This window comes from Barbus barbus (genome assembly GCF_936440315.1).
Source record: "Barbus barbus genome assembly, chromosome: 6".
Lineage (NCBI taxonomy): Eukaryota > Metazoa > Chordata > Actinopteri > Cypriniformes > Cyprinidae > Barbus > Barbus barbus.
Window position 1 is genome coordinate 183,495 of NC_136734.1, and position 11,506 is coordinate 195,000.

Sequence of the window (11,506 nt, forward strand, 5' to 3'; positions counted from 1 at the left end):
GCCGTCCTTGTGCTTTACTGGAAGTGCTGCTCATCTTTATGGGAAAGGCTGTGACACACCGGGTGGGCGGCTGTGCTTCTCGCACTTACAGGACCTGGCCGAGGCACAGAATATCTTTATGACCCTTGTTAAGACAACTGACTAATGACTTTTGCCCAGACTGTCGTGTCATTTCTCCAGTGCCAGATTTGTGTGTGTACTGGACTGAAACACTGAATTATTGTGTTAAAGAAAGGCATGACACGAGCAAGACAAGTTTTCAAAAACCTACTCCGCTTTATTGTTGATAAAAAAGAAAACAATGAACAGCATTTAAAGACCGCATGTTATTTAGAAGCAAATAAAGCAGCGAGGCAAGTCGCCCCTTAGTCACACGTTCCCGTCAGCCCGTGTTTGACACCAGTCGCTCGAGTCTTTGTGTAATTCTCTCGAAAAATAGTAAATGAGGCTCCAGAACTGGCCGTCAAAATCTGACACTCTTCCACATCAAGACACACCGTGCTGCTGTAACATATTCATCATCAAACTTCATCTTCGACTCAGTCATGAAAGTCTGACTCTAATTTGGGATCAGGACTGAGAAGATAATCGTTACACAAACCGCCTTCTGTACACACAAAGTAAACGGAGTAAACTCATTTTCAGTATGTGTATATATATATGACACACACACACAGTAAAGAAAGAAGATTTCTCAAAGATTTCTTCATTGTAAAATAAACGATGCGATCAGTCTTTAGAGTTGGATCAAAAAAAAACACAGCCATACAGTCCCAATGTCCCAGGAAACAACACAAGATTTAGGGTTAAAATAGAGGAACACATAAGAATCAGGAACAAATCAAGGACCAGTGGAAAAACTCGAGCACTCGGTGGACAAATGTACCAACAGTAGGCGTGTACGAACACAAACCAGCAACACAGAAACACTTAGAGCCGAGCTCAAATAAAACAACACCACACTGCTCCGTAAAACCACTTCAATAAATAAAGCATTCGGAATGATACAAAGTAATACAGTAGGTACCGTACACACACTATTCTTAAAACAATTTTGTACAAAAATACAATACGTTTGTGACATCAAAAACCTTATTCAAGTTTCAAAAAATAAATATCTTCTTGTTGCACAAGGTTATTTGACAGTTCTAGTCCTGTCTCAGGTATCCTTATGAATCATCTCCGTAATGGATAAAGATATATAAATAAAATCATCTGCATCTCCATTGACTGTGAGAAAGGCATTGAACAGCAATTCTGAGCAGCAACGCTGGCAGACGTACAGGACTCTTTAACGCACGGATGGTTTTTGCAAAAGCAGGCCTTCCACGAGTCCTTTATCGCAGCGTTACATCATCGAGCTGATCCGACGTCTTCTGCTCGCCTTGTCAAACAATGTCTGGGTGCCATTACCAACAATCTTTCAAAATTTCTCATTTATTATTTTTATCTTCTATAAACATAGTTGTAGTTATAGTTCAAACTGTCATGCTGTACACAGAGGATAAATATTACACATCATTTAATGTTTCTGATTTATGTGCAATCGTGTAGTTTCCCAAAAATAACGTGTCAACAAGACACTAGTATTCCGACCGTGTTCTTCCTCTCCTCAGAAAACAACATAAATACAAATTCTGTATAAATAAAATTGCTTCATATTTCATTAGAAAAAAATATAAAATAAAATGCAAAATACTATTGATCAAAAGCCCTTTTGTTTTCGTTCTGATTTCAGGTCAGTTTTGACTCTTGACTTGGTGCATTATCCCATTTCTTTAGTCCAGAGTAGCTTTTTCACGCCATTACTCTAGGTTAACACAGCATCAATACTCATTAGATAAATGGCAAAAACACGCTATCAACCCATTATTAGAGCGTATCTCCTGACAGGAGATTACAGTGCAAAAGGTCTCGGAATGCTCAGGAAATTCCCAACTCAAAAACGGCCAAAGGTACCATTTAAAGTTTTGCACAGTACCACGATCCTTTATCCGCAGATGTCTCTTTGCTTATAACGTTGCGATATTAAACAGTAATACTTTTGAAAAAGTCTTGGTTCGTATAAAATATTTTTTTCTCATATTCACAAATTGCACAATATCAAACCAACCAACAAACATATGCTGTAATGTTGTTACTGAGATAAGATGACAGATTAAACCAAGAGATTTCCACTAGAATACAGGTGACATCTCAAAGCAGTATAAAGGGAGAGGTTCTCTTCCACATTTGTAAGAGTCCGTCAGGAGCTTTGGAGAAAAGTTTGCATAATAGTGCAACAATTTTAGAAACACAAACCCCCAAAACGTATAAAGTTTGTCCATCGGTTGAACGAGACGCTGATTATAAAGAAAAAAAAAAAAAAACATTGAGGAAAGTTTCCATCGGCCTGAAGTGAAAAAAAATAAAAATAAATAAAAATTGCAGTAGCGAGCCGGGGTTTGCAGGAAAAAGAGAGAAAAGTATTCAAGTGCAGAATTCCTACTTGAGTTTGTGTTCCCTTTACCGCATTTATGACCATCCCACCCACAGCGCATTTGCATCCCTGTCGCTTCGGACTGACCCCGAGTCCAAAGAACGTACTTCGGGAGCATGTGCAGGACTGTCAATCCTGGACGGATGGAAAGCGGCATCGCTCTCATGCACGGGTCTCCCCCGCCTCGCCCTTCCAGCAGAAGCAAGACGGAGCTGAGAGAGACAGAGAATGAGCACGAGGGCAGATAAAGAGAAAGTCATTAGAAAAGCCTCTTGTGGTTTCAGCAGCTGGTGCTCTCCCCGCTCTTGGCCATGCCGGCCGAGCTGACGGCGATCTGGCAGCCATTGGTGACGTGATTCATAACTTTCTGTTTGAGCTGAGCCACTTGCTCCCTCAGGATGCTGGCGGTGGAGGCTAGGTCCGAGTTCTGCGTCTTGAGCACCTTGACCTTCTCCTCCAGCCGCGAGATCCTCTCCAGCTTCCGCTTGCGGCACTTGGAGGCGGCGATGCGGTTCCGCAGCTTCTTGCGCTCCGCCTTGATCCGCTCCTGGGTCTCCAGGTCGATGGGCGAGAGCGAGGGCGGGGAGCTGGCTGGGTCGGCCCCGGGCGGGTGCGGCACCTCGGGCACCGTCTGCGGAGCGTCCGGGCCCCGGGTCTGAGGGCCGTGGGGCGAGGCGTAGGCCATCTGGCCGCCGCCGGGGTAAGAGGAGGGCAGCTGGTTGGGGTTGTAGCTGCTCAGGTTGGTGTAGATGGGCATGTCTGCGGCCGGCATCAGGTTCCTCTGGTAGGGGCCCTGGATGGAGGAGGAGGGCGACATGGGGGCCCCCACCAGCTGGTTCTGCTTGTGCAGGTCAGCCAGAGCTTTGACGAAGCCGTCGGCAAATCCCTCCTGCTCGTTTGTGGCATGGTTTCGGTACATGAAGGGATTGGCAGATGCGTTGGGAGCTGGGCTTGTAGTAACCAGCCCCTGGTTAGACTGGATAATCAGGTGCTCCAGATCTGGAGAGGACAGCTTCAGGAGGTTCATGTCTGGAGAAGACATCAGTGAGCCGTTGGGATTGCCGCTCATGCCTAGACCGCTGGGGCTGTTGAGTTTGAGGCTGGAGGCATTTCCCACGCTGTTGGAGAAATTGTGCGGCATGTTGTTCTTCTTGCTCATAATCTTGTGGCCTTGGTATCGATCGTAATCTGGAATTTGCCCAAAGTTTGGAACGCTATCATCGTGATAGAAGGGCGTTTCCATCTTACCCGTCATTGAAACAGCAAGACAGATTCCACACAAGACATAATACAGCGAGAAATTATCTCAGCGGAGCGTTTTCAGTTATCCACGACGGAAAAAAATAATCAGTCGAGTTGTTGGGATTGGGAAGAGCATTCAGAAATCCTCAGCGTTAAACCTACAAAAGAGTAGAAATATGGAAGATGAGAAAAATAAACCAAGGGCTACCAAAGTAAACAAGGCTGATGGTAAAATCAAAACCCCAAATCACAATCGTGCAACTAAAACTTACACACACACACACACACGCACACACTCTCTCTCTCTCTCACTCACACACACACACACACACACACACGCACACACTCTCTCTCTCTCTCACTCACACACACACACACACACACACACTCTCTCTCTCTCACACACACACACACACACACACACACACACACGGTTTCTCCTCCGCGATTCACACAGACATCAAAGTGATCTCTAAATGATCAGACTGTCATTAAAATAATGAAACCAGGAAGCTTCGAGTTCTTCCCGTTAATAAAGACTCACTGTTGACTTTCCTGGGCTTCATCCAAACACAGCTGAGCGCTTCTCTAACACTTTCTTATTCAATTCGCCACATGGTCGTTAGAAAAATCCCCCGTCAAAATCCCAAAACACACACACTGGCGAACAAACAGGCGGATCGAGTCACTTACTGTGTGTAGGATCGACCAGATGAAGAAACAATCCACTGCGTCAAAGCTCCGATTAGTCACGCTGGAAGGCGACAGAAAGCAGCGCCGAGCGCAGAAGCGTAACCCACGCAGCGATGAATCAAGCGCGGCTCAAGAACATCGCGCGGCTCCGCGTCCTCTCCGGAGCGCTGCGTTTCCTCGTCTGCTCGCTGTCAGAACGACTGTGGGACTTTCTGCTCGGCTGATTATTAACACACGCCCTTCTGTTCTCTTCGGTTCCTGAAACTCGCATGACAGTCAGTCAGACGCGCCTCCTCCCGCGCGGAGCGTCGCGTTTATTGGCCGCTGGACGCCTGCGATGTTCGCGTCGCTCGGAGGGTCACGTGATTATGGGAAGAATATGCGCCGCTGTTCTATGCATATACGCGCTGAATATTACGTGTTTGTTAAATGTCAACCAAAATGCCATCTGTTTTTGACAGAAATGGACTTTCTCCCACAGTTTTTAAAGGAGTTCGAGTTGCACGTTTTAAAGCAACAAATGTTGTGCCAAAGGGCTGAGAAAAATACAGTAAAAAACACTGAATTAAAATTTAATAGAATTAGCAAATAAGGGATGTAAACTCATAAAACATTAGAAAGCATGTACATGAAACCCCAGCCATCTCAAACAACATCATAGGCTATGGAGATAAAAATGTGTTCAGTATATTTCCAAATGCCTTAAAAAGTTGCTTAAAGACAACAAATAACCTGTAAGCACAGGTTGATATTCCATTTAATGCTTTGCATCATTTCTATTCATCTATCAAATTAGGCACCATAAGTGTATGTGACGAATAAAAAAAATCTTGATCTTGAATTCCTTTTTATATAAAAAAACTTTCTTTTATTTCTACTTTATTTATCTATTTTAGCTTGTGCATCGACTTTAAAATGGGCATTGTGTATGAATATCGTGGGTCTTATGACAATTAGCCTGTGATGTGCATCGTTTGTAAGTCGCTTTGGCAAAATGCATCATCTAAATACATCCATTGTGGAAAAGCTCTCTAAATTCGCACACACACACACACACACACTCGCTCTGCTGTCCTACACGGATAGCACGACCTCCACATGTCTGTTTTTAGAGATTAGCCCACACCTTGCTCTTAGGTAAGTCAGGTGGGAGGTTACAGCGATCAGAGCAGGACTAGTGTGGGTCGGTTAGCCTCCAGCGGGTCTGACATGTTTGGCCTGGTCTCGCTTCACTTCCAGTGTCGTTTCCCCGTCTCTATTAGTTAGCTGCTCCAAAGGTGATCTGCTCCGGGGTATTTAACTCTCCGTCAAACACACAACTGCACTCTTAATGACAATTGTTTAGGGGTTGTGTGTGTCTAACAGCAGTTCCCTTCAAGGTCATCAGATAAGCCAAGCCTTTCCTTCTTTATGTGACTGGATTCATTTAAAAAGGAATAATTGCTTATTCCTCAAAGAGTTTTTTTGCATGTCTTTTTGTGTTGTGCAGCAGGAGTGGCACACAACATGTTCTGAGTTTGTTTGGTTTCATTTTATTCATTCAGCAATAATGTTTGCATCCATGCACCGTTCTGGGGTGTTTTAGTTCTAATGGAGAGAAATATGAAAAACGTTGCTATTATAGTAATTTTCTGTGTGTTGCACAATTAAGTCACCATATAATGAGATATCATTTTGCTGGATTACAGAAAAAGGGAGAAACTGATGAACCAAACCATCCAAATGAAAAATTTGGAGCACAATTTAGCATTTCAAAGGCACACAAACTAATAAATTGGCTGTGACGCTGTAATGAAATAATCTTTCGGCCCATTTACGTCTGATGTGAAGAGAGCTCTGAAACTTGTGCTGCTTGTGTGCATGTAAAATATCTCAGCCTTCCTCCTACGGTTTTTTGCCATCGTGAATGTTTTGATGTTGTTTCCATGTCAGAATGGCTCAAATGAAAGCAGACTTTCTTGAATGCACATAAAAACGCATTCAAAAGCTGCAAATGAGCTGCGTTCGATCAGAGAGACACTGAACGCACGCCAGGGACTCCTTAACTACTTTTTCTGTTCGCTATCATCGTCAGACAGACACAAAGCAGGTTCAGCGTGATGTTATCAGAGCGTCCTAACCATCAGAAGAGTTAGAGGCACGTGCGACTCGATATGTTGTGACAGTAAATCACAGACGTGCTAACAGATTCAGTCCAACACATCAAAGCTCAAATCCATTACTACACTTTTCTGTTCTGTCTATCAGGCTAATGGCATAAATAATAGTGGAAAAGGAAAACAGTGCACCTCTCCTGAAAGCAGACTGTATTTATTTACCAGTTTGTCTTGCCACAAATTTGAGTGAATAAATGAGCGTGTTCAGTGCACGAGTCTTTTGAACAAACAGCCATGAGGTAGCGTCTGACGAGGCAGAATAAACATGTGTTTGCGTCGAGCTCCGAGGAGCCAGAACTGTGTGTGTGTGTGTGTCTCTGTAGTTTATGTTGTTTTACTGACTAAACAACATTCTGATATCCAGCTCACTTGAGCTCTGTTCTGCTCTCTATACCAGCAGCTCTCTTCTGAGGAAACACTTGAAAATAAAACCTCACAGACGTTAGTAAGGAAAGCACAATATTTAATATTTGACAGGAATGAAAATGAGGCTGTGAGGGACTGAAGTACAGCGCTTTCAATGAATTGTGCTGTTGTTTAACAACATAGCATCCGTTTTAGATGAAAACAAGACAAAAACTCAGTTCTGAAAGTTGTGAAAATGACACAATCTGTGACTTTCTTACAGTGCATGACATTATAAAGACTGTTAGTCTGTCCCCTTTCGTCCATATTAAACTCAATATGGCGTCTAACCTGACTAAGGTCTATAAACGACTCATTTGGAAAGATCTACAGCGCAGGCTTTCTGTGATAGTTTTCAGTAGTGATTGAAAAGTATTTGTCTGGTCGTATTTGTTGTCATGCCCTGATCGACACAAAGAGCTGCAGTGTTTGTTGGGATTGGGGTTCGAGTCTCCCACACTTTCCTCTCCGTTCTCTGCGCTCCTATCAAAATAAAAGGCCATTTCTTTCATTCTTTTTCAGCTCCTGGCAGTTCTGGGATAGCCTCTGAAAATGATGTCTTCTTGGTGCCTTCTAATAGTTAACAGTGTCTTTGAGCTCAATGGTGCTTTCCTTGATGGTGATTCAAAACGCTCACAGCTTCAGGACCAGAGCTGTTGACTCAAGCTGCCAGTAATTTCTCTGAGGAATCCTGTTTTGACTGGATCTCCAGAGCAGAAGGGAGATTTGGGTTGTAGGTAATAATTTCTTGAGACTGCTCATTAAGTGTCACAGGATGATTCACATCAGTGAGGTGTAATAACAGCGGCAGGGTTGCTTTGCCGTCTTATTCATGCCAAATATATTTAAGTATTTATCTGTCAAACTAGCCGTCATTCCTCTTTGACCGAATTCTTGTGGAGAAGATTATTTGTGACGTATAATCGAACAGAGCTGTCGATATCAGAGTATGAGAATAACTTCATTTGATCTCTCTCACAGCTTTCAGGAATGGATGAATAGAGTAACAGATATCATACTGATGGTAACGGTACACAAACATGACGGTTCGGTACAGCAGGGGGAAAAAACTAAGCATAAAATTGCTTTTTTAAATTATTAAACTGTGTTTCACTGAACAAACTGCTCTTTCTTTAAATAAATTCAATTATAATTAAAATCTTCTTATGGATAAACATCTACCTCAGCTTATGCTCGAGCCCTTTTACATTATTATAATGATACAATTAACAACAGAGCTCAAACATAACTTCAATTACTATTTATTTTTAAATATAATAATCAACACTCAACTTTAATACATTTTATGCAAACGTGTAAATTGCACATGATGAAGTTTTTAAATTAACTTCTAAATTATTCTAAAAATTTCTATTTGTTGTTGAAATATATTCATTTACACAGTGGCTGGCATAACAGATTTTTTTTTTAAACATACATTACGTAATTAAGACATCACTAACAGGTAAAGTAAAATATAATGAGCATCTAGTCTAATATTTCAATCTCGCAGTAAAGAGGAAAGGATGATCGCGCTGCCGTTTGAATCTGTCGCATCTCATCAAAGAGTGTCAAAATGCCTTTTGCTGTTTGAATTTCCTGAAAGAAATGGGCATAATTTGAAAGATGAGACTTTGTTTCTCATCACAAGTAATAATATATAAAACTGGAAGTTTTCAATGCAGTTCCACTTGTGCAGTGGTTAAAACAATGCTGTATTTGTTCGGTGCACACGCGTACCAAACCAAAAGACCCGTACTGGAAATTTTCGTTATGAATACGTGTACCGTTAAACCTCTTACTGACGATATTCACAAACATGCTTTCTAACCAGTCTTAAGCAGACACAAAGCAGACCTTGCTTAATTAGTGTCCAGTTTAACAAATCAATGGACATACTGACTGTAAATAAATGTCTACTGAAGACGAGCAATGAAGGAAATCGCTTGTCAATGAGCTATTCTGAAATGATTGTTACATACTGTAAATATATAGAGAAATCAAACAATCCTCGTTATGTAGCTTGGACCTATTAGTCTTTGAATATGTATTTTTTTGAATTGTGATATTGTGAAGATATTGCCAAGGATGATTCATCAACATCTTTTAATCAGAAGCTTTTTAAACTAAATATATATTGCCTTATTTTTCACAGTAATTAAGGCTACAGTGCGAGGGATATGGAGTAAATGTGTGATCTGCGAGTTCTCCTCATAATCCACATGATTCACTCTCTTCTGGTTGCCACAGAAACATCGGTTGAATGTCAAGTTTGGACACTGCGCCGCTTTAGAGCCATCAAGTGCTTCGAAGCGAGCAGAGAATGCACAATACAGCAGAGAGAACAATGAAGACAAACGTGAGCAAACAAAGAATTAGAGATGGAAAGAGCAGCATGTCCTTTAGATTCTCGTGTCCTAACAGGCTTCTTAACTAGCTTAACCAGGCATGGCTATGTTGACCAGCCACTCATACGAGCACTAACCAGTAGTGTGTGAGACACTGAGGACTGGTTGAGGATGAGTGAGGAAGAGTGAAGATGAAGTTAAGAACTCAGATGCGTTATTGTATTTCTCACTTGGAAACGATAACAGTCATTTCAATGAAAGTGAAAAGCGTGCGTGATGCTGTATTATTTTATTTAGCTTGTCTTGAGCTGGAGTGATGCTAGCGTGTCCTGATACGTGAGATCTGAAGAGTCGCTCGTGTCTGGAGCTCAAGCGGCGCAGGCTTTAGAAACAACGCAGGTTTGCATCGGCATGTCTTGAGCGAACGATCTTTAAAGACTTCCTCACAACATGCATGCAATGGCACATCTTGATTACTGGCGTTTATTAACCATTGGCCAATCATCATCGACTGCATGAAGGCTGTGAAGTGAAAAGCAAAGACGTGTGATTCCAGGAAGGTGATTGCTCAACAGGCCAATGTTTACAGAAGAAGCACAAAATAACTAATATGGTCACATTCTGCTGGCCTGACATAAGGCCTGTTTCACATTCGCGCTCCGCCAATTGGTGCGCTTCCATCCTCGTCCCTAGGCAACCATTGATAATAATGAAATGTCAGGCTTCATTGATTCGAGACACAAGAGCCTTGGGCCCAAAGTGAAATAAATAATTCATATCAAACCGGAAGAGTTGGATGATCCTTTCTTCAGTGCATTTCTATGAAGATCTGGGTCAAATTCAGAACTGAAGAATCGGCTCCCTTTTATTCGTAAGTGTGAATGTGAATCGACTTGAAATGACAGGAAGAAGAATTTTACAATTAAAAGATTTGAATTAATTTGTCCAACACAAACTTTGCAAGCAATATGCATAATTACATCATTCATCTCTGATATACAGACACAAGTATACTGTAAGTAGATACCAATTAGACACATTTCTCTAAACTAAGTTCAGTAATGTCAAAACCATTAACAATCCTCAAAAGTGATTTTACAACATTGTTTTCATAATGTTTTTGTAAATCGGCCCCCCATACTGTATGTTGTTTATGGGTAATTTACACTGAAGGATGAACACGTACAGCAGTTATAGGAATGTATTTAAACTCTGTTTATTTCTGTTTCCATAAATTCAAACGTGAAGTATAATTTGTTTGTCCTGTCCTCATATTTATATCTGAAGGGCACACAACCATGATTTCTAAGCATGTTTCCTTTACATAAACAGGTTTGCATGCCATATGGTTCATTCTATACGCGTAATGATTTGTATACTGTACAAACTGTTCTATCGCCCTACACTAACCCTACACTGTAAAAAAAAAAATCTGTAAAATGTACGGTAAAAAAACGGCAGCTGTGGTTACCGGAATTCTACCATAAAAAAATATGGTAACAACATCATAAGTTTTACGGTTTTAACTTAAATTTACACTTAAATACAGTAATTTCATTAGCTGGTATAACGTTAATATACCAACCTATTGAAGTACTGAAATCTGTTTTGTATCTTTGTAATACACTGATAACCACCAAAAGCAAGTGTTGATGAGAAAGTCACATGACGATCCAAAGCCTATCACAAGCAGCTTTTAATTATTAACATATATAGAAGGTGCACAGTGTCATTCACACAAACACTAAACACCATCATGGTGAGACTCATTAAACTGAAATACACAATAAACATTAATTTAACAACATTAGATGTAGCATACAGTAAACATAACTGATAAGAAAAAACTAAGAAGAAACAGTTATTTCAAAGAAAAAACATCAAATTCAAACTAAATTTGAAATGCAACACAGGGAATTCTGGGAACGTCAGTTTACGGTTTTCCCTGTAAATTTTACAGGAACGTACCACGTTAACCATTTAACAGGTTTTTACTGTAGCATTTTCACAGTTTTTTACCGTTAAAATCATGGTTTTAGATTTTCCAAAAACTCCATTTAGTATGTTTTTAAGTCTCCTCATGAATCACCTTCACATTGTAATACTTCTGTCATATACCCGTGTCATTTCACAAATGTGTGTCCTCATAAACCGCGTAAACACACACACACACACACACACAC

The 11,506-nt window shown here is 41.0% G+C and overlaps 1 protein-coding gene across 1 annotated transcript; it reads right to left on the reverse strand.

The window, feature by feature from the left end:
• Positions 1-259: 259 nt before the first annotated feature.
• LOC306871133 (transcription factor Jun-like) lies at positions 260-4,658 on the reverse strand. The gene is made up of 2 exons (XM_079418850.1): positions 4,415-4,658; positions 260-3,879 (listed from the first exon to the last, which is right to left on the reverse strand). The coding sequence occupies exon 2, from the start codon at positions 3,732-3,734 to the stop codon at positions 2,760-2,762; it is 975 nt and encodes a 324-aa protein (XP_079274976.1). The 5' UTR covers positions 3,735-3,879; positions 4,415-4,658; the 3' UTR covers positions 260-2,759.
• Positions 4,659-11,506: the final 6,848 nt, after the last annotated feature.

Bases quoted from the DNA above. Each gene is read 5' to 3' on its own strand.
- LOC306871133 (XM_079418850.1), bottom strand. From the start codon at position 3,734: ATGACGGGTAAGATGGAAACGCCCTTCTATCACGATGATAGCGTTCCA.